This window comes from Megalops cyprinoides, chromosome 18, assembly GCF_013368585.1.
Source record: "Megalops cyprinoides isolate fMegCyp1 chromosome 18, fMegCyp1.pri, whole genome shotgun sequence".
In the NCBI taxonomy this organism is placed as follows: domain Eukaryota; kingdom Metazoa; phylum Chordata; class Actinopteri; order Elopiformes; family Megalopidae; genus Megalops; species Megalops cyprinoides.
The window spans coordinates 27,204,963-27,228,180 of record NC_050600.1 but is presented as its reverse complement, the minus strand read 5'-3'; the positions used below and the strand labels follow the sequence as shown (position 1 = coordinate 27,228,180).

General features: G+C 41.8%; 1 protein-coding gene across 1 annotated transcript in view; it reads left to right on the top strand.

The window, feature by feature from the left end:
• Positions 1-526: 526 nt before the first annotated feature.
• Positions 527-23,218, top strand: part of egf (epidermal growth factor) — a 40,757-nt gene continuing 18,065 nt past the window's right edge. The window contains exons 1-9 of the mRNA XM_036550740.1: positions 527-983; positions 6,377-6,576; positions 6,721-6,902; positions 7,589-7,816; positions 8,401-8,606; positions 9,558-9,677; positions 15,143-15,265; positions 21,752-21,874; positions 22,175-22,300. Coding sequence (XP_036406633.1) covers positions 875-983; positions 6,377-6,576; positions 6,721-6,902; positions 7,589-7,816; positions 8,401-8,606; positions 9,558-9,677; positions 15,143-15,265; positions 21,752-21,874; positions 22,175-22,300 — 1,417 coding nt within the window. The 5' untranslated portion in view covers positions 527-874. The remainder of the gene's footprint in view (positions 984-6,376; positions 6,577-6,720; positions 6,903-7,588; positions 7,817-8,400; positions 8,607-9,557; positions 9,678-15,142; positions 15,266-21,751; positions 21,875-22,174; positions 22,301-23,218) is intronic.

The window sequence follows — 23,218 nt, the reverse complement described above, 5'->3', positions numbered from 1 at the left end:
TCTCCCTATATCTCTGCCTGTCTCCCTCTGTACCCTTACATCTTTCCCTCTTCCTCTACCTCTCTTCCTATCTCCATCACTCTTACTCCCCTCTCTCACTCTTGCTCTTCCTGGATTAGCTGCTTGTCCAAATGGAATCACCACAGCAGCCAACACAGAACCGTCCCATCACCTGTGACTGCGCAAATTGCCTCATCTGGGCAGCCCCTGCTGCTGGTGGGTGACAGTGATGACTCAGTGCGCGTGTGTGTGTGTTTGTGTGTGTGTGTGTGTGTGTGTGTGTGTGGGGGGGGTGGGGGGGTTGGGGGGGGGGGGGGGGGGGGTTGACCCTGGAATTCAAGGATCAATGGGAAGAAGAAACAGGCACTAGCCAATTTAAACAAAATAAATGGATTGCAACAAAGCTGGACCAGGGCAAGCGGGAGGGAGGGAGGGTGGGTTTTGAAGGGGGAGGGGTAGCAGAGAGTAGGGGGCTCTGTTATTGCCTGAGACAGCAGCAGCTCTCTCTCATTACCGGCATTTTCCACATTCTGCATCCCGCACTGGGAAAAGAGGCCGCTCAAGCCGCGGGCCCTGGATGTGCAAAATTCGCCACAAAGGTGTCAGGCATTTCGTACTTTGCCTCCAAAAAACGTGGGAGCAGCTTGCAGGAGGAGCTGGTGGGCGCTCGCAGCTGGCCTCAGACAGAGTGCTGACGGCCCCTGGGATGTGAAGCCGAGTGTCCTCTCTTACAGACTAGAGACACCGGGCGGGGGAGATGCCTACAAGCGACGGCAGGCCAGCCCAGTTTTACGGGGATTTGTGGCGCGCCCCTGGGGATGCCTGAGGGACAGTGAATGTGTCCCCCCTCGGCAGATGCACGGAGCTTGGGATTATGTTACTTGCCGTGTTTGTGGTAGCGCTGCTGGATTTGGTGGCAGTGAGCGCTGAGGCAGCATGCTGGAGGGGACATTGGTCAGCAGCAGGTGGCAGGAGCTGTATGGGTGAGTCTCTCTCCCTGGCGGGAGCTGTATGGGTTAGTCTCTCTCCCTGGTGGGAGCGGTATGGGTGAGTCTCTCTCCCTGGCGGGAGCTGTGTGGTTGAGTCTCTCTCCCTGGCAGGAGCTGTGTGGGTGAGTCTCTGTCCCTGGTGGGAGTAGTATGGGTGAGTCTCTGTCCCAAAAGGACAAAAGGAGAATAACAGAGCAAAAACAATGTTTTGAAATGTTAATGCCAACACACAAACATACAAGGGCCAGTGGTTATCTGATACTATTCTTAAAAATACAAAGTATTTGTTATCACTCTTCCAGTCTTCCATCAACTCATGAAAATGTTAGGACAAGCCAGTTCCCAGTGCAAATCCCATTGCGGACCAGCCAAATATTAGATAATTTCATTTAGATAAGGTCGTTTTAATAAAGGTTACCATGACTTGATATGTCTACAACATGCAGTGTGTCAGTTGAAAAAAAAGGTATTTTTTTAAACGTTCATAGCCCTAGTGTACCTGCCTTGTCTTCATCGAGTAACATTATTGTAACATTTAATTTTATCATTTAATGTCTCAGAATGTATGATTTTTACTATCCCACTGGCTCAGTAGTATTAGTATTAGTTATTAGATATTTTTCTGGGTACATGGGGTCAAACAGGTGTGATATCCACCTAGAAAAAACAATATGGAGAACACTGACACAACTGACTCTTTCATGCTGTACTGGCAGGGACACTGAGGCAATGTACAGGGTTTGGCCTTAATCAGGGCTGGTGCCAGTGTCTTTTATTTGGATGGATTCAGTGGTAATTGGCTACACCCCCAGATGCCAGGGGCTAGCACTGTTATCTCTGTGGGCCTCAAGGAATGGTCAGTCAAGGTGGTAACCACTACATTTCATCACATTACTGTCATTTAGCAAGTGCTCTTATCCAGAGCAACAATTTTGTCCACTTATACAGCTAGATATTTATTGAAGCAATTGTGGGTTAAGCACCGTTCCCAAGGGTACAACAGCAGTGCTCCAGGAGGGAAGTGAACCAGCAACCTTGCAATTAGGAGCCCTGCTCCTTACCACTACACCACAAAGCTGCTCTAATCGGAACAAACCCCAGACACTGGGGTCCTCTAAGGGGTGTGCAAAGCCTGAGATGTCCCACAGCCTCCATGCACATCCATGTAAAATAACATGTCCTTCTATACTTCATCAGTTATTGTGCAACAATGTGATGTTTATGCTTTTCAGGTAATAAATAGTTAAAAAAAAAAAAACTCTGGGAATGTGTATCACAAGAAAAAACACAAAATACGTAAACATCCCAAACTAGGTAAATTTATGAGGGCATGGTAGATTGGTTTCTTCTTAATGGAAATTGAATCAATTACAAAAATCTAAAATGGAAAAAATTCTAAAAAATTGTTTCCCTTATATACCATGTTTGAACTTAGACCAGCTCAAACAGTTCACTCAGCATAGTAACAGAATTGGCACTGATCAGCATTGTGCTGTTCTCTCAACTGGATCTACTCAAACCTGTCCTCACAGGACAGACTCTCCCTTCATCATATCTTGGTGACACGGAACACAGGCATAAACCAGGGAAAGTGTTCAGCTGGATAAATCTATTACTCGTAAATCAGCCTTGTAATGACAACTGTTTTGCATGCATTTGGCATGTCAAAATAAACACTTCCCTGGGGTTAATTTTGTAATAATTATTGCTGTTTCCAAACATCCATCCACATGAAGTGAAGCTGATTGGAATTGCTGTACTAAAGGCACTGTATTGTACTGTGCTAATTGCTGTACTACATGCACTATGATTCTTACTTTGTAATGCTTTCTTTACCCCAAACGTTTCAGTAACAGTGCACTGTGTTTTTAGTGAGCATGTTTTCACTGTGCCAACATGTTTCTTACCTCAGCAGAATATGCATGCATCATGTGTTATGTCAAGCTGACTTTAATTTGATCAATTTGCTCTGAATAATAAACACATAAAGGTAGATATACAAATAAAAAGGGTTAAATAATAATACAGAACATAAGAGATTAATAATCACAGATGAATAAATAAATTAATGGGTAAATATAGACAAATTATAATGACAAACTATGAAATGTTAATTGGTATGCTGATGCTGGAAAGAGCTGAATACTATACTGGCCCTTGCTGAATGGCAGGGCTCTCCCTCACCCAGTCATTCAGGCCCAATCAAAGCAGGGGCCCTGCTGTCTAAGCTGGCCTGACCCACTGATTGTTCTGCTGACCCCGCCAGTGATGCTGGGGGCAAACATTCTGTTTCCTGGCAATGCTACCTTGGAGCGTTCTCAGAGTGGGCATTGTCCAGAGAGCTCCAGGGGTGTCCATGGGCTCATGACAAGTAAAATACCTACATGTGATGGTCATGATGGGAGCAATCCATGATCCTCTGCAACTACCCAAAGTCTAGGTCATTCACATTAAACCTTAATTGAGGATAATGAAGTAATGTACTCAACACCTTTGTCTGAGAGTTCTAATAACATTGTGTCATATGGGCAATCATGGCTTTTTTCCATGCTCCAAAGGGCAATTTAGGGTATTTATTTCAATAAATGCAACTTATAAGGATTTTTGAACACGATTAAATTAAAGCATTAAATGAGATGATATATCTTTTCCTTTTCCATACCTTTGCAACCTTTCCGAACACATTTTGTTTGGAACTTCAAGGCCCTTGCCCAGTCATATTAGGGCAATTGCTCTGTTAGCTTAGCTGCGGTTTAGAGTTTAACACGGTTTTAAACGTGCATGTTGCGGAAGTCACGTGGCTTCTGAAGCCCCATTGTTGCGTCATTGGTACCTGTGGTTTAACTTAATGCTGAGGTTTAGCTTGATCTCAGTTGCTGTGTCTTCAAGAAATTTCATATCAGCCACTAGAGGTTACTTTTTGTGTGCATTTGCTTAAACCTGACACTGAGGTGGTTTAAGGGGAGACTAAACCATCTCATTTGCACAATGAGACCTACATCACATCCTACACACAAACTGTAGCAATATTTTGTTAGTTTCTGCCTCCATGTAGGCCTATGTCATCACTTACTTTGACTGTATGAAATAAAAGCTACATAGGCATATCTCTTTATATAGTCCTATACTTAAGGTTTGCGGAGATAACTCTCTACATCTGTCACGGTTCTGGCAAAGACTCAATAGCAGACCACAGGAGCGTCGAATTCCAGGCGGTTTTATTGAAATCACAGGCAGAATCGTAATCGAAAAGCAAGCAGGGTCAAAACCAGAGAGGCAGCCCGAGGGCAATCCAGGTTCAGGGAAACATGAGCAGGCAGGGTCGAACACCGGGCAGACAGAACAATCGGGCGATCAGGGCAGAGCGGCAGGCAGGAATCAGGTCAATAATACGCGGGTCCCAAAAAAAAAATTAATAAAAAAAAAACCCAGAATAGCACACAGACGGAAAAACCGGCGGGGATGAAACAGGTGAAATACACGCTGCTACGAACTAGCAACCGGATAGGGACACACGGGGAAGATATAGAGCAGGGCTAACGAGGGTATGGGAAGCAGGTGTGCAGGCAATCAGGCGGTGGGAGATCGGGCGGGGAGTGGGGCAGGACTAGAACACAAGGAAAACAAAAGCACCACAGCTAAGGGGGCGGAGCACTGACAACATTGATAAACACTGAAACAGACAAACACTGAAAATTGTAGGCTGTTTTTTTCTAATCACAAAGACAGACTAAACACGCTTAACCGTCAATTTTCAACAAAAAGAAATGTACACACACACAACAAACAATCGGCGATCGGACACATTTATTTATTCCACAGCCACTCTTATCCAAAAGAAATGTCTACGCACGTCCCCGAGTAATGATAAAAATTCAAACACGATCCAGACCAAAATGCTTATAAATCGAGGTTTACAACAAAGTCGTAACTTTAGTTCCCTTTCAGACACTTCAGTGATGACAGGATCCAGAAAGGGTCTTTATTTATTTATTGCAGAGAAATAAACCTCATTTTTGGCCGATGTGAACTCAATTGTATAAGAAATATATAATCCTAATAAGAATTACAATAGCCTATAATATCTATATTACATCCAGGATCCAACTCGCAAAGAATCCTAAATTATGTCATTAAGTGGCATTCTTGTTAACTCTGTGTTCTGGCAGAGAATATCTATATAGACGGGCTCTGGTTCTGGGTAGATCTCCAACTTCCAACTGTTTCCAGACAGTTTAATTGCGAATCACCTGAACCCGTGCGTGTTGTTACACAGCAGTCACGTTTAGCTTAACACGCAGCTGCGCGTTAAACTCGTGATACTCCGGTTTACGTAGTACAGTTCTAAAGCGCAGCTGAGCTAGCTGACAGAGCAATTGCCCCATTTGGTTTTGTTCAAACCATAGCTTAATTATCCGTTTGTGATTTGCCCATATGGAGTTCATGAATGTATCCACGTTCTTTGACCCTCAATTTGTACGCAATGTCATGATGTCATTGAGCCTTTGTTCATGTCCAAAGGTTTTCATTCACTGTGGTGTTGCTAGGACACAACTCCTTTGTCTTAGTAGGTTGAAGGATGAGGAGAAACTTGCACTGTTAGCTGAACTTGGTTCTTGGAAAGATAGATTTACCATTCTGAACAAAAGAATCCTCTAGACCTCAGAGGACAAATATCACAGAGGAGGACAAGTGTGGCATGTCTCAATGCATTTTAGAAGGAGAGTTTATTCTATAAAATCAGTTTATTTCAGTGGATTTTTCTCTTGAATGTTATGATACATTATTTCACAATTCACTGTGCTGGCACTGTGGTGACTGCTGCACGCTGCAGGCATAACTAATCAACCCTGCTAATCTGTGTAGTAAATCGGCACTGACCGCCCCCCCCCCCCCCCCCCCCCCCCAGTCCACCCCCTGCATATCCACCAGCCTGCTAGCTGAACTAGCAGCTGATTTCCACCTGGGATAAACAGATGCTCTTTATTCACATGGCTGATTCTGTTCACAGTGAGAGATCCAAACTAGAGCAGGAATAAAACCATAGCTCTCACAACCATCCCATTGGCAGACACTAATGGCTGCTTTTCAAAAAGGTTGACAGTGTTAGTTTCCCTCATCAGACTGGGCCTCCACTCTGGGGAAGCATCTGAGTGTACCAGCCTTGTTCACTGAGCAAGTGCTCGGCAAGTGCTCCTGTGAAAAAATACCCTTAGAGTTCATGCTCAAATGCTTACTGATATGCTTTCAAGCTCTAACAACATACTTGTGTTAAATGATAACAGCAAGAAAAACTATTGATCATGTCTCAGAGAGCAGTTCTAAGTGGTCAGTTCACTGGTGCAAGTGAAATGTATGTGTGTATGTCCGTTCCTCCCTGTGTACAGCTCCAGAGCCGTACCTGCTCTTCAGCCATGATCAGGCTATATACCAAATCAATGCTGACGGGGAAAATCAGAGCAGGATAGTGGCTGGCACTGGTACATCGGTTCTGTTGGACTTCCACTACACTGACAGCAGACTGTACTGGGCCAACACAGAGTCAGGACTGATCCAAACATCTCTGCTGAATGGAACACAGAGACAGGTACAGAATAATAGTTACTCAGAATGAATGGCAGTACTCAAACATTTACAATGGAAAACATATTTCAATGAAGGCTATAGGACTATGTTTACCTGAACTCGTTAATTCTAGGTTTCCTTATTCAAATTTAATGTATATTTCCAGAGCCTGCATTTAGCTGACAAAGGCATCACAGGTTTTGCTTTTGACTGGGTTCACGATCATGTGGTCTGGACCAATGGAGTCAAGGGAACAATGGAGAGAGTTGGATCAAATGGGAAAAATGCAAAGATAATTTCAGCAAATCTGTCCCAGCCTGGCAGCATCGCCATTGATCCCAACCACAGGTGATTTTATTGACTTCTTGTGATTTTGCTGTTTTACTCTGTGTTGCGTTTTACTAGTTTTGCTTCTGTTGAATTGTACTCGTAACACTTTAGCTGTGTTTTATTTGTAGTGGGTTTGTGCTGCTTTATGGTGTTTTTGTTGTGTTTTGCTCATAGTGCTTTTATTTTGTTTTACTTTACTATCACAACAGTGATATATTGCGAATTTGAGAAATCTCAGAAAGCATAGTTACACAGAAGTGTAATGTGCAATATAACACAACCATGTACATTGTTGAAGTAATGCTTTGAAGGTCTTTACAATATTCTAAAGTTCTGTTGCAATAACATTTTTAAAAATATGACATGACATATACCGTATACACATATTTAATTTTGACATTTTGACATATTTGACATACATCAACACCCCCTTTATATACTAATATTTAGAATGCAATATAAAAAATCAGAGTATAATTATATGGGATTTAGAAAGAATACAACTATCTATCCAAACTCACAGAATAGAAGTCACTTTTCTCTCCCATCTCCCTATTTCCACCATTAAGATAAAAACATCAGATCTGATCCTAGACTAGCATCAGAGGAGGTTCAGTGTTTTATGCAGGACATGGGAGTGTTGGGAGGTGGGGAACGAGGTTTCTGCGTACATTTTTATCAAGGTCTGATCTTTTGTCTGTCAGGTTTATATTTTGGGTTTCAGATGGAACCATGCCAAGCATTCAGCAGTCAACCTTGGAAGGTGAAATGACCTCCACCATCCTAAGGACCAGCCTCAGACTGGGGACTCTATCCCTGGACATCTCTGACAGGAGACTGTTCTGGATTCAGTTTGGTTTGGAGCACAGTGGTACCATTGGGTCCTGTGACTACAATGGAAATGTTATCAATATTATAAATCAACCACCACAGTAAGTACAGCATATGAATAACTGTCATAGACATCACAGTAAGGATTGGACAGCATATGAATATGAATTATGTAAATATAATAATGACCACAGTGAATTGCTTAGTATCTGAATATTAATATTATCAATATCATAACCATGAGAGTGATTGCTGTACAGCAATGGTCAGACTGAATCAGGTGTTTGATAAAAAAAAAAAAAAAACATAATTTGGAAAGCTTACTTTGCTCAAAGAACCTCAAGCTCAAGCCTATACTGTGCATTATTCCAGATTGCCTATAATTGTTTTAAAGTGTCTGAGATCATTCCAGAGAACTGAGATTCATTAGCCAAGTATGTTTCTACATCACTTCTTGTGTCTGTACACAGGCTGTCTGAGTCTGGGCACTGTTTGATAATGATTGCACATTAAGTCATGGCATCACTTGATAATGTACACTAAGTATGTGCAGATGCACATTTGTGTTCATACAACTGTATAAATTGTTGCTGTGAAAGTATATATTTTTATTGTTCTCAAAGTGTGCTCCAGAAGTTAACTGAATTCCCACTGACAATATCATCACATTTTTTGTACACCCCAGATCTCAGCCACTGGGGATGTCAGTGTTCCTGGAGTATGTGTATTATACTGACATGAAAACAAGGACCATAAAAAGTGTGGATAAATACACAGGCGACCAACTGGCGACTATCATCCCCAAACACCCACTGCAACCCCCTGCAAACATCAAAGTGGTGCACCCCCTCCAACAGCCTGTGTTAGAGGCTCCGTCCCCCATTCTCCCAGGTCAGAGGTCACCTCCACCGACATGCTGTTAATGAAATAGTGGAAGTTAACTTTGCTCTTGTTCCTAAACACAAAGTAACTTAAGATTCTTTAACCTTTGCTTCTTTGAAATTGTTAAGAGATCATCACAACATTAATTTGGATACTTTCAAACACAGGCCCTTGATATTGTAGTGTGTACTCTCCCCATAATATCTATTTAGCTTCCAATGATTCTTATAAACCTGAAATTGCATAATAAAGGTCGAGGACAAAGAGATAGACACCAAACAGAGGCCTGATTCCAAATGGAGCTCATTCCCATTTCATACTTTCATAAATGTTAGGGACCAGATGAGACACCAGATAACCAGGTATCATTATGATTTCATATTAGAAGCCTGGTAATATGCCATTATCATTATGGTTTAACATTAAAGGCTGCTGGGTAATATGTCTGTATTGTTATGGCTTCATGTTAGAAGCCTCGAAATATGTCTATATTATTATGGATTCATTTTAGAGACCTGGTAATATGCTGGTATTATAATGGTTTCATATTAAAGGTAGGGTAATGTGATGGTATTATTATGGTTTCATATTAATGGCTGCCTGGTAATATGTTGGTGTTATTATGGTTTCATATTTAGGGCCTGGCAACACATCAGTAATATTACAGTTTTGTTTTACAGGCCTGATAATATGTCAGTATTATTAAAGCTCCATGTTAGAAGTCCAGTAATATGTCTATATAATTATGGATTCACATTAGAGGTCTGGTAAGGATGAAGATGGTGTCATGATGGTTTCATACTAAAGGCTAGGTAATCTGTGGTTATTGTTATGGTTTCATAATAAGGGCCTGGTAATACATTGGGATTCTTATGGTTTCATACTAGAAGGCTGGTAATATGTGGGTATCATTATGGTTTCATATTAGTGGTATGGTATGTGTTCCTCTGTGCCACACAGACGGGGGCTGTGATTCGATGGCAGGAGACTGTGTGGCAGTGTGTTTCGGTGCCACAGGAACAGGCGTGTGCCAGTGCCGTGAAGGCTTTGTGCTCAGCACACATGGCAACCACTGTGAAGGTACCATCTCTCATGACTCTCAAATAAATTTAATTAATAGGCAGCAGTGTGGTGTCATGGTAAGGGTTTGTAACCAAAAGTTGCTGGTTGGATACCCTGCTGTTGTACCCTGGGGCAAGGTATGTAACCCACAACTGCCACAATAAATAGGCTATCTTCATAAATGGATGAAACCCAAGTTGCACTGGATATGAGCATCTGCTAAATGACAATAATGTACTGTAGTAATGTAATATTATATGAACAGATCATTTAACTTCTGTTATCTAACTGTTTCCATGATGAAATCTCTATTAAATATACTCAGATTTTAATATTAAATAGGGCTGTCAACGTTGACGCGTTAACGCTCGTTCGCGATTAATCTGGAAACTTTAACGCCTTAATGTTTTAACGCAAATTAATCATATTATCAAGTTTGACGGCAACTTCCTTCCGTAATTCCAGCGCGGATATTTACCTGGCTGCATTACTGAAAGGCGTGGCAAACGCAGATGTTCTGAACGGCAAATTTCGTTTTAACCCTTTCGCGCGTACAGTCACACCGGTGTGATTAGCCGTTTAGCGCATATGCTAAAACTGGTGCGATTAGAACACTAGATTGGAGAAATTCTAGCTAATTTTAGCCTTGAGGAAACAGCGATTTAAATCTAAAACTATAGCAAATGCTAACTGAAATCTGTAAGAAAATTAATAACGCAAATGAAAACATAACGAACCATATAAGGTAACAGGCGCACTACATACCATAACAAATAAGTTACATGCAAAGGGTTAAAACGAAATTTGCCGTTCAGCACATCTACGTTTGCCACGCCTTTCCGTAATTTCGCCAGGTACCCAATAAACATGCGGTGGTTGGGCCGACGTTGGTTTATGGTCATTAAGGTAGCGGAAACGAAGCATTGAATAATGTGAGCGTTTATCTGTTGCTTTTGATGTTGGGTAAGATATCATTGTACAATTAAACCTCAAATTCAAGTAGAAAATGGAAAATGATGTAGATTTTCGCTACAAGGGTGCAGCCATCTTTGAACGAGCCCGAATGTGACGTCACCGGCATGGTTGTTCGCTGAGCCGCGCTGTTCGTAGGTTTCTGTGGATGCTGCTCGTTATCGCTACTATAGATGGAACGGGGAAAAAAGCATAGGAAAAAACGAGGAGGCTCATTTTGTATTGCCCCAGGATGCTCAAATGGGTATTACAGAACAAAGGAGAGGAGTAAATCAGTCTATTATCATGTTCTTCCTCTGAAGAAGCCTCAGTTGCTCCGCCGTTGGCTAGCTGCACTGAAGTGCCGTGATCCACCTGTGGGACCGAGAGGAAGAGTCTGCAGTGACCACTTTAATGCTTCTGATTATCAGGAGAAGGGAGGCTTTGATGAGTGTGTGACATCTGTTTGCCGCACTACAAATCGACTGAAGCCAGACGACGTCGGGAATACCGAAAGACCAGTCCTTGCCGAATTGACAGGTGCTGCTCTCCGACGCAGAGACAGGGCGCATAAACGAGCTTGCCAGGCAGAGGAGCGGGAGGTAGATTTACTACTGCCTGTCGAGTGTCGCTGATTAGGCCTACTTCGTTGTGAATGAAATAGGGAAACTAACAGTAAACAGGGGAATCCCAAATATGAATTTGACAACCTCGTTTTTTCCTATGCTCTTTACCCCGTTCCATCTATAGTAGCGATAACGAGCAACATCCACAGAACCCAACAAAGCACAGAGCGGCTCCGCGAATAACCATGCCGGTGACGTCACATTTGGGCTTGTTCAAAGATGGCTGCACCCTTGTGGCGAAAATCTGAAATACTACATCATTTTCCAGCTAAACTACTTGAATTTCAGGTTTAATTGTACAACGATATCTTACCCAACATCAAAAGCAACCGATAAACGCTCACATTATTCAGTGCTTCATTTCCGCTTTATGGTTGGCGACCGTCACCGTCTGTTGCCAACGTTGGCACACCGTTGGGATGCCACTTTAGCCCAACGGTCACGTAGGCTAACCATCATGAGCCAACATTGGTACGTTGGACTACCACTCTACCCCAACCATCGCATAACCGTCATGAACCAACGTTAGCACTCCGTTGGGCATCTGGGTAAGTAGCCCACCTTATAACAGTTGTCTTATATTTCGTTAAATAAGTAAACGTATCGTGTCTAATTATGTAGCGTACAATTTGAATTGGAATGGTATCTTTAACATATGGTATTTATATATTTATTTGTTGTTGTATGTTGGTAGTTTTAGCCACTTTTAGTGAGATGGATTTACCTAACATTACCTGGTTCTGAGGTAAATTAACTAGCGTAGGTAGCTACGTAGGATATTTAGCTCTTTTAGCTAATCCCACACTGCTTGGTTAGCTAAGGCTACGTTTTTTATTTCATACAAACGGTGAAGTGGTTAACGTTATAAGGGTGTCAGATATTCAAAGAAAATATTCCATCTGGCCTCATTAATTTTTATGACAGTGGCTGTAGTATCTAGATAGCCCACACCATAGCGCTATCAATAAAAGATACTCTGCGCTAGCTGTCTGCTGCTTCACCAAACAGCTGCCGCTAGCTGTCAAAGTTTGCTTAAGGTAAACCTAGGTTAGTTTCATATGGTTAAAAGGCAAAACATAGCTTAGTTAAGTGAATAAGTGCCGTTTTGCCTACAGTTTGGCATGTCGCTAAAACACAGTAACTACACTATTAAAATAGTGCTTAGAAACCCTTAAGCGGGGTTTCTGACACAAATTATTGAGTCATTATTTTGTTTTTGTCTTTAAGGAGCTGCGCGGGCAAACGTCAAAGATTCCACAGATGTATGTTACGGCGTAAGATTTATGTCAAAAGTCGCGAGCGTATAAAACATTCTTGCGAGCGCAGAAAACATTCTCGCAGCAGCCACCACACGCGAGAGAATTTCTGCTTGGCGAGTGTTGGAGGGTATAGGCGCTCGCGCGGGTTAACTCTGCTTGCGCGAAGTTGAATTCTTCTCGCGCGAATCGACCTGAGTTTTGACAGTTTGGGAACGGAAACCAAGGGAGTCACTGGCCCTCTTATGATTGGTCACGTTCAACGCAATCACACCCAAACGACCTCCTTGAACCTTGATTGACAGCTTCCGTTAACCGAACGACAGGCAGACACTTGTTTGCCCAGAGGCATGTTGTTTTACATTTACATGTATTCATTTAGCAGACGCTTTTATCCAAAGCGACGTACGAAAGTGCAGATCGTGGGCAAACAGGCACAAGGTCAAGATGTGTACAGGTCATACAATGCAGATAGTGCTGAAGCTGAGCGCAAGATCAATGTAGCGAGACAGAACTAATCTGATCTGAGGTTACATATCAAATACAGCCACTGGGACAACAATAGTGATGCTATACTACCTAGGCAAAACGTGCTACAAATACAACATAACTTGCTATAAGTACGAGCCAAGAATCTTAGATTTACAAGGTCAAATGGCAAGGGTGTCAGTCCAGGTAGAGTCTGAAGTTGTGTCTTCAGCCCACGTCTGAAATTGCAAACAACTGGGTTCTGACAAGTTCGGAGTTGAAGACACAGTGGACGGAACAATGGCGGCGATACCTGAAGATTTATATGTAAGTGATACTGCTAGATGGCTTCTTCTAACAACCCAGCAATTTACTTACTCTTAAATTTGGCTGGAACATGTAAATAGCTAACGTTAGCTATGCTTCCCCTATCATTCAGCCGACTTCATGCAATAGACGTTATAAGTAACGTTACCGTAAGTAAATTGCTGGGTCACCGCCATTGTTCCGTTCATCGTGTCTTCAACTCTGAACTTGTTGTCAGGACTCAGTGTTTGAAATAACAAGCCTCTGGCCAAGCACTGTCTGCCTGTCGTTCAGTTCACGGAAGCTGTCAATCAAGGTTCAAGGAGGTCGTGTGATTGAGTTGAAAGTGACCAATCATAAGAGGGCCAGTGCCTCCCTTGGTTTCCGCCCCCAAACTGTCAAAACTCAGGTCGATTCGCGCGAGCAGAGTTAACCCGCGCGAGCGCGTGTGCCCTCCAACACTCGCCAAGGAGAAATTCTCTCGCGCGCGGTGGCTGCTTTGTGCGCGAGAATGTTTTCTGCGCTCGCGAGAATGTTTTATACGCTCGCGAGCATGTTTCCTGCGCTCGCGACTTTTGACATAAACCTGACGCCACACAGATGCTGACATCTGTACATCAGCGAAAAATTGGCTGCGGTATGCTAAAGACCGTGACGTAGGGAGGAAGGCGAGGAACGCAAGTTTTAATTAAGTTTCTAAAAGTAGCCCACTGCATTTTAAATGCAGTTGTATTCTAAATAATTGTTTTTTAAAGTAACATATGATCTGTCATGTGTTTTTGCGTATGTATTTTGTCATGGTTTAGCCTGTTATATTGTTCCAAATACATTTATTTTTAAGTTTGTTTTAGCTATTTATTCCATTTTAAAATCCTGTTAGTTTTATTAAAATGTTTTTAATAAATCCGTTTTCTTTATTATGTTTTTGTCATTTGTTCATGTTAACTTAGTCTAATATAGGCCACTCGTTTCCTCTCTTTGATATCTCCAACAACTACGTTAAAAGTGATACAGATAATCATTTCTCCAACCTTAAATTCTGAATGGAAATTTCTTGTGTAGCGCAGCATTTTTCTGCCTGCTTCAGAAGACCAAAACGTTTTATTTATCCTAGAACCGTGTCGACTAACAAATGCTTCTTTGCTGTAGAAAAAAATGACATTGAAACCAAATGGTAGGATAATCAGTGACGGTTGGCTGGCGACTTTGGACCACCGGTGTTAGCGTAACGTTCTATAACCAAATACTGCTCTGTACAGAATATCATATGGATTATAGTTGGCTGCCGACGTTGGGCCAGCCGTGCAGATGAACGGTTGGGCCACCGTCATAGGAACAAAAGAGTGCGACGTTGGGCCATCATGGTTAGGCCAACTTCGAACCGATGAGCAAAAACAACGGTTGCCCAACGTTGAAAAATGACAATGGGCCAACGTTGGGCCAACGCAAATTGTTTACTGGGTAAATATCCGCGCTGGAATTACGGAAGGAAGTTGCGGTCAAACCTGATAACATGATTAATTTGCGTTAAAACATTAACGCGTTAAAGTTTCCAGATTAATCGCGAACGAGCGTTAACGCTGACAGCCCTAATATAAAATTTAAGAAGTCATCAAAGTTTTGTTTACTATATAGAGACATTTTGTCTGAGAACAACTTTGTTTTCTTTTCAAATGAAAATGTATATATTTTCCTGTGTATTGTAACTGGATATTGTGCTGTAATGTAACAGATTTAAAGTGCACCTAAGGACAGAGACTGAAAAAAGCTCCAATTAGATACACAAATACCCTAACTGATCATAGCAAATTATGGGTGAGTTTTGCCCTTGAGAGCTGCTGTGCTTTTATGTATTTCTATGTATCTATGTTGCCAGATGTAAATGAGTGTGCTCATTGGAACCATGGCTGTACGCTGGGTTGTGAGAACATTCCAGGATCCTACTTCTGCACCTGTCCTCCTGGGTTCGTCTTACTACCAGATATGAAGACATGTCACGGTAAGCTAGACTTCCTTTCCCATGAGCTCTGGACCAATCAGAGGATGCATTATTCTTGCTCTGCTGACAGCTAACAGCTCATTACTACGATTTACATTGGAGCTGTTGGGATTTTACTGAGATGTATTCTTTGTATTTTAGGATTTAGTATTTTAAGTAGTTGTATGCTGCAGGTTTACCATTTTATTTGCTAAGTGTATTCTACACTGTATTTCTAACTTGCATACATACACTTATATATGAACACAAACTTATCAAAACTAGCCTTTAGCTGCCACAAGTCCATTTGCATTATCTTTTTGATCTTCATGCTGACACCCTTAGCTGCTCGAGAATGTGTCAGTAATGGGTGGAAACAAAGCTGGCTCTTGTTGTCAGTAATGCTGTTTAATATAATGCTGAATACACTGATCAATGCAGCAGCTTCAGGGGCTGGCATAAGTTTGTCCATAGCCTTGCTATTGTGATAGTATTTAGTAAATTCAATTTTAAACATTGCCAAGTTCAACCCTATTTGAACCACACAGGATATTTCTGATGTATGAACTAGTTGTTAGTCTATTACTAAAAAGTTACACCAACCATTGAGATTGGCAGTGTCTACGAGTTTCAACTCTACCAAATTTATCAGTTTTGTCCATCAAGAAATATATGGCAAGCTGTTTGAACATTTAATGGTAAAATAGAACCAGGGCTTGTCATAGAAACAAGCTCTCTATCTGATGTGAATGTTTTGCCATAATGACGACAGTTTCGTTCAAATGAACATTGTTTCATATTCAGGTATATGTTTGTAGCTGTCTAGCTAAGTAGTCTAGCACATGGGCAACAAGCTAGGCTCAGGTATGTTACTGGTAACTAAAGTGCCATAACTCCAACTTTAAACCTTGTGGTAATGCTTACTTGGATGTTGTAAACATTTTTTAAAAGGCCTTGGGAGAGCCATTGACTTTGCATGTGGTGCCTTCAACTTAAATTTCCCTAGAAGTCATTGTTCTAGAAGTCTTAAGATTAATTTAATAAGATAAGATGTTCATGTTAAACTATAGAAGTAATCTTTTGACAGGATTTTAGAGAATAACCCTAAATTCTCTAAGGCCTTGTCTAGAGTATATTGCACATGTTCACGCACACATATTACACATATGTGTATTACAGTGGGGAGAACAAGTATTTGATACACTGCCGATTTTGCAGGTTTTCCCACTTACAAAGCATGTAGAGGTCTGTAATTTTTATCATAGGTACTCTTAAACTGTGAGTGACGGAATCTAAAACAAAAATCCAGAAAATCACAGTGTATGGTTTTAAAATAATTAATTTGCATTTTATTGCATGACGTAAGTATTTGATCACCTACCAACCAGTAAGAATTCTGGCTCTCACAGACCTGTTAGTTCTTCTTTAAGAAGCCCTCCTGTTCTCCACTCATTACCTGTATTAACTGCACCTGTTTGAACTCGTTACCTGTATAAAAGACACCTGTCCACACACTCAATCAAACAAACTCCAACCTCTCCACAATGGCCAAGACCAGAGAGCTGTGTAAGGACATCAGGGATAAAATTGTAGACCTGCACAAGGCTTGGATGGACTACAGGACAATAGGCAAGCAGCTTGGTGAGAAGGCAAACACTGTTGACGCGATTATTAGAAAATGGAAGAAGTTCAAGATGACGGTCAATCTCCCTCGGTCTGGGGCTCCATGTAAGATCTCACGGGCATCAGTGATCATGAGGAAGGTGAGGGATCAGCCCAGAACTACACGGCAGGACCTGGTCAATGACCTGAAGAGAGCTGGGACCGCAGTCTCAAAGAAAACCATTAGTAACACACTACCCCATCATGGATTAAAATCCTGCAGCGCACGCAAGGTCCCCCTGCTCAAGCCAGCGCATGTCCAGGCCCGTCTGAAGTTTGCCAATGACCATCTGGATGATCCAGAGGAGGAATGGGAGAAGGTCATGTGGTCTGATGAGACAAAAATAGAGCGCTTTGGTCTAAACTCCACTCGCCATGTTTGGAGGAAGAAGAAGGATGAGTACAACCCAAAGAAGACCATCCCAACCGTGAAGCATGGAGGTGGAAACATTCTTTGGGGATGCTTTTCTGCAAAGGGGACAGGACGACTGCACCGTATTGAGGGGAGGATGGATGGGGCCATGTATTGCGAGATCTTGGCCAACAACCTCCTTCCCTCAGTAAGAGCATTGAAGATGGGTCGTGGCTGGGTCTTCCAGCATGACAACGACCCGAAACACACGGCCAGGGCATCTAAGGAATGGCTCCGTAAGAAACATGTCAAGGTCCTGGAGTGGCCTAGCCAGTCTCCAGACCTGAACCCAATAGAAAATCTTTGGAGGGAGCTGAAAGTCCGTATTGCCCAGCGACAGCCCTGAAACCTGAAGGATCTGGAGAAGATCTGTATGGAGGAGTGGGCCAAAATCCCTGCTGCAGTGTGTGCAAACCTGAAACGTCTGATCTCTATAACTGCAAACAAAGGTTTCTGTACCAAATATTAAGTTCTGTTTTCCTGATGTATCAAATACTTATGTCATGCAATAAAATGCAAATTAATTACTTAAAAATCATACAATGTGATTTTCTGGATTTTTGTTTTAGATTCCGTCACTCACAGTTGAAGAGTACCTATGATAAAAATTACAGACTTCTACATGCTTGGCAAGTGGGAAAACCTGCAAAATCGGCAGTGTATCAAATACTTGTTCTCCCCACTGTATGTATGTGTGCAATGTATACAAGGATGCAACTCATCTTAATTTCAGATGGCTGTGACAGCTGTACTGTCACCAGAATTAAAAATATGGGCAATAATGATGTGTTGCTTCGTTTAGCATGGACATTTTTTCAAAGATGGGAACTGCAATACATGTTTATATAACAAAGCAATGGGGAATGTTACTTGGGTTTTTATGACTAAACTTATTGCTATTAGCATGGAGAAATTGATGGAAGTGAAGCACTTCAGTCAGTCACATTGGAATGTGTCACCACTGGAGAGAAAACATTCTGGAGTGCCTCTGACTGATTTTTTGGTATCATCTTTTCATTCACACACACAGTAGCCTAGATCATGCATGTTAATATTGCAACAATTGAGAAAAAAGTTGTTTCAGTAAAATGTTTCAGAAGGTGTGACATTATTCAAACAAGTTGGATCCTCACAATGTTTCAAGTTGTAACTACAATGTTAGCAAAATGTTTCTGGCATGTAGAGCTACAAACCTATGTCTCCACCTTCTGCTAGACTGGAAATGTCCATATCTGTCTGTGAAAGGTGGGGGAATGACTTCAATAAGCACTAAAGGAAATTAATGGGTTTGAAAATATATTTGAACTAATTGAAATAAATTTTAGAAAGAAAAAATGAAACCCCTTCACTACATCAGTCCAGAGAGAAAAATAGAGGCTAGATAGATGGAGGCATCTATCATTTCACTACCTAAGTCCTGAGAAATTTAGTCAGCTGAGGGATGGCCATGAGAACAACAGCCTCTTGCTGAACTTCTAAATGTGTTTGATGTCATGTCACTACAGAATTCTTGTGTGGGCAGTAGCAAGGCATTTCACTCTACTCTGAGTACACAACACTGACACACAACTCAAGAGATAGCTCAGACTCACAGCTGTGAAAGTAGGTCATGACACTGCTAATAAGGAACATATTTAATCATCAGCTCTGCTGTGTTAAGATGATTTAGAGCAGGGCCAAGGTCAAAAGCGTCGGTCTAAGAACTGCACTGTACAATGTAGCTGCTGGACAAGATGCAACATGGAGAGGAACCCCTTCCTTATGATGCAGCCAGGTGATGGTTTTACCACCAGGCTCCTGAGCCGAGGGCTTTCCTCACTGCTTTGGAAGGCATTTTTGCTATTTGTGGTTGGGATTTCAGAATGTGCGAGGAACATAAAATGCACATCTCAGCTAAACCTCTTTCACACAGTGTGTTTGCATTGTGTTAGGCACTGTAAAATATTTTTGTTTTGTTATGACTATTGCCTGGGTAAAGATGTTATCTCTTACCAAAATGATTAAAATGAACTCAGCTCCACCTTTCTCACATAAGACTTGTCTATAATAGTCAGAGGTGTGTTTTAGATTACAGATTTGGATACATTTCTACAATCTGTGGGACATACACCAACAGGCTGACTAAAATGCCATGGAAAGATCCACTCTCCCAGGTGTGGTTTTCACTACAATAAAAGGATCTGTTAGCCAAATCACTCTCTCCTTTTTCAAGAGGATTATTTCCTGCCACTCTGAGGCACTTCGGAGGCTTGTTTGACGAGTTCATTTACTCAGCCCAGCCAATCTCTCCAGAGCGTTTTGTTTTGACACCACAGTTAGAATAAGAGACACAGTCTCTGATATCACCCAAGCATCCATGGCCATCTACTTGTTGGGTGCTTGATTCATCCAATCAATCTCTGTTCCCGGGTTTAATTTTGACACAACCACTGGTTTTAGCTTCCCAGTTCCCCACAGTAACAAATCATATGAAGATAGCTGGCTTTTTTTTATATTTGGGTTTTTGAATTCCTTGGTTTTGATAAGAAATTTTCCTTGTGCTAATTTGAACCTCTGTACTGATGTTGTATTGTGAGAGCTACCACACCATCTTGATCCAACTCCTCTGTACTGGTCAGTCCTATAGTGTGTGCTCACTAAGGGTATGACAGAACCAAATGTGTGTCGGGAGCATGGACGGATTATCACGACCACGGGCCCTGGACACAAACTTGTCACGGGCCCCTACCTTCACATGTAAATAGTACACATGCACGTCGTGTGCCCTCCCCAAGCACACAGAGTTTGGTTGCACAATAGCATAGGGCAACCCACAACCACACAGCATGTATTACTTTCAAATTATATTTGTTATTTTGACATGTTAAATTACTGCCATTTTAAGTCTGTTTCGTTCTATACATGCCATGTACAGCACAGTATGTACATTTTTAGGAGTCAAACACACACCTTAATTTAAATAAAACCACAGTAAAAAATATCCTACCTAAACCACCGGCTTTCTTCTGGCCTTCGCTGAAGAGAAATCATTTATCAAGTCGTCGAAGTCTATCTCCTGGACAACAAAGCGGCATCTTTAGCTTCTTTTTCTTTTTTGAGTTTACGCTTTGCTGACCCACTAAGCGCGCATTTCTCCATGTTGACTGCGAAATTGACATTTGACATATAGCCTACGTCATTCTGACATTATGTGATTTAATTGGCTATTTTACAAAACATTCAAACAATTTAATAATCATACTACATTTTCAAAATCACATTTATTCCAATATTTTAAGAACAAAAATACTTTAAGTAACAGGTGTGGACTGCATTGTGTGTTTTAACTAGATGCTACGTGGGCCAGCAAGCGAGTGAGTTTCAAACCTGGGTTCTCACTGCTCACTGCCGGCCCCTTGCAGCCAGCGTCGTTGCCAGTTGAGCTAACAGCAAATTACCCCTAACCTGTCGGCAACAATGCTAGTTAACCAGGTCTCAGGCTTTATGCAGGACTCACACTTCAGCTCTGCCACACTTACACATTAAAAAAAGATAATAATAAATCTAAAGGCCAAGGGCCCTGGGCATGTGCCCACTGTGCCCATGTGGTAATCCATCTGTGGTTGGGAGAGGGTAGAGAAAGTGTGTGGTCTGTGTGTGTGTGTATATGTGTGAGGAGAGGGTAGACTGTGTGTTTGAGAAGAGGGCTCTCTCTGTGTGTGTGTGTGTGTGTGTGTGTGTTTGTGTGTCTGTGTGTGTGTCTGTGTGTGTAGGGGGAGAGTAGTGTGGAGGATAGAGCGTGTTTGAAGAGAACACATGTTAAAAAAGCATTGTTGGAATGAAGGGAAAGCCTCTGCTTAAACTCACAAAGCTTTTTCAATATAAAATTGGACTGTAAAGGCTTTTAGTGGTGTGTGATTTGTACATCTAAATAGAGAATTTCTCCTGGGGTTCATTTTGAAATACTTCATAATATAAAATTTTCCATAAAATTTGAAATTAATTTCAAGCGCCATAACTGTTAAATAATCACATAAACTACTTTATAATCAGCTAACCTGCTGATAATGCTTCACAGAACAGCTCATGGTCCTCTGTAATGTTAGTACAGTACAGCACAGGAACAGCTCATGGTATTCTGTAATGTTAGTACAGCACAGGAACACCTCACAGTCCACAGTAATGTTAGTACAACTTGGGAACAGTCAGTCATGGTCTTCTGTAGTGGTTGTACAGCACAAGGACAAGCCAATGTGCTTTGTAATGTAATATGATGTACAGGAATACATGAATAACCTGTAGGTACAGGTGAGTCTTACAGACTTGGCTAGTGATGTTCAGAGCTGAGGGCCAATCAGGTGCACAGCAAGTAAGAATGATCTCACCTCCAGAGCAAGGGCACATCTTGGCTGAGGACTACTCTTTTTCATTTTGTGGGGTTGTTTTTTTTATAGAGCTGAGTGTGTGCACAGAGAACACCACCCTCTGTGATCACAGATGTGTTCACACAGAGGAAGGAGACATCTGCATTTGTCCTGAGGGATCCATGCTGCAGCCAGATGGACACACATGCACTGGTAAGAGCACATGTGTGTACACATTGTCATACACATGTGTATGCATGCAAAGGAAATGAGCTGAAATGAGAAATGAGGAATCAGGTGGTATTAAATGTAAATCAGGATGTTAGTATGCCATATTGCATGTAAATCAGGGCATTACTCAGTGTGTTGTATTAAATGTAATGCAATGTGTTAACCGAGAGTAGGGTGTTACTCAGTGTGCTGTAATACATTTAAACAGGGAGTTAGTGTACTGTATTAAATGGGAAGCAGGGCATCACTCAGTTTACAGACTGGGAGTTTTATGTGTTCTAGGGTGTCTGTCGTGGCACAATGGTGGGTGCAGTCAGCTTTGCGTGCCCCTGGGCCCAACCTGGTGGGAGTGCCACTGCCTCCCCGGCTACGAGATCCACCCTGATGGCAAACGCTGCATGGCTATAGGTAAGTGCCTCCATGGCTATCTGAGAAACGCCCATCACTGCTGACTCTTCATCGCTCTCACCCACTAGGATATGAACCCAAACCCCCCAAGGGCCGCAAGCCTCCTAGTTTTTATTAGTACAGGCAGCTAGTCTGAGGAAGCAAGAAAAGCCACTCTTCCTCTAAAAAACAAATCAAAAACTTTTTTTAAAAAACTTTTCATTCTTTTCTTGTTACCTAATTAAAATGTGTGAATTTAAAGCAGGATTATTTGTGCTTACTGCAGTAGTTTTTATATTTAGCAAAACAGCGCCAACTATTGAACATTTTAAAATTCCTTCTTGTCCAATTCAAATCGGACCACAGAACACAGCCTTCCCATTAAAATGTATTAGAAAAATGTATTTCAATCGAAATCAGTAAGGTGTTCTGGCTCTGACTGGAATGTAGCAAAATTAGGATGAGAGTGTAGCTCTGCCAGGAAGCTCAGCCTGCAAGGACCTAATGATGACCGATGGATCAAGTTCAGACACCTTACAGACAGCCAATCACACCTTTTGATGAATACAACCTCCATCACTTAATCCCCAGTGTGAGTGCATGCATAGCGAATTGAAGCAATGGCAGGATGTAATTTATCTGGAGAGTGGAATTTAAATCATTGGAAGATCATCAAAATAGTGTGTGTTTTTTAGGGCTTGATTTTTAGGGCTACAGTTGTATTTAGGTAGCTAATGTAACTGCTAGCTTTGCTAGCTATTAACTAGCTATTTAGCTACCTATTTTTGCTAGCCAGCTAGTGATAGTTACCAAGTTGTCCACATGACTGTGGACATTATGGATCGGATTTCACGAGACTGATCTGAATCCATTATATGTGAAGAAAAGTCTGCTGACATGGTCAAGAATGGGATTTTCAGTCTTCGTTACATTTACAGT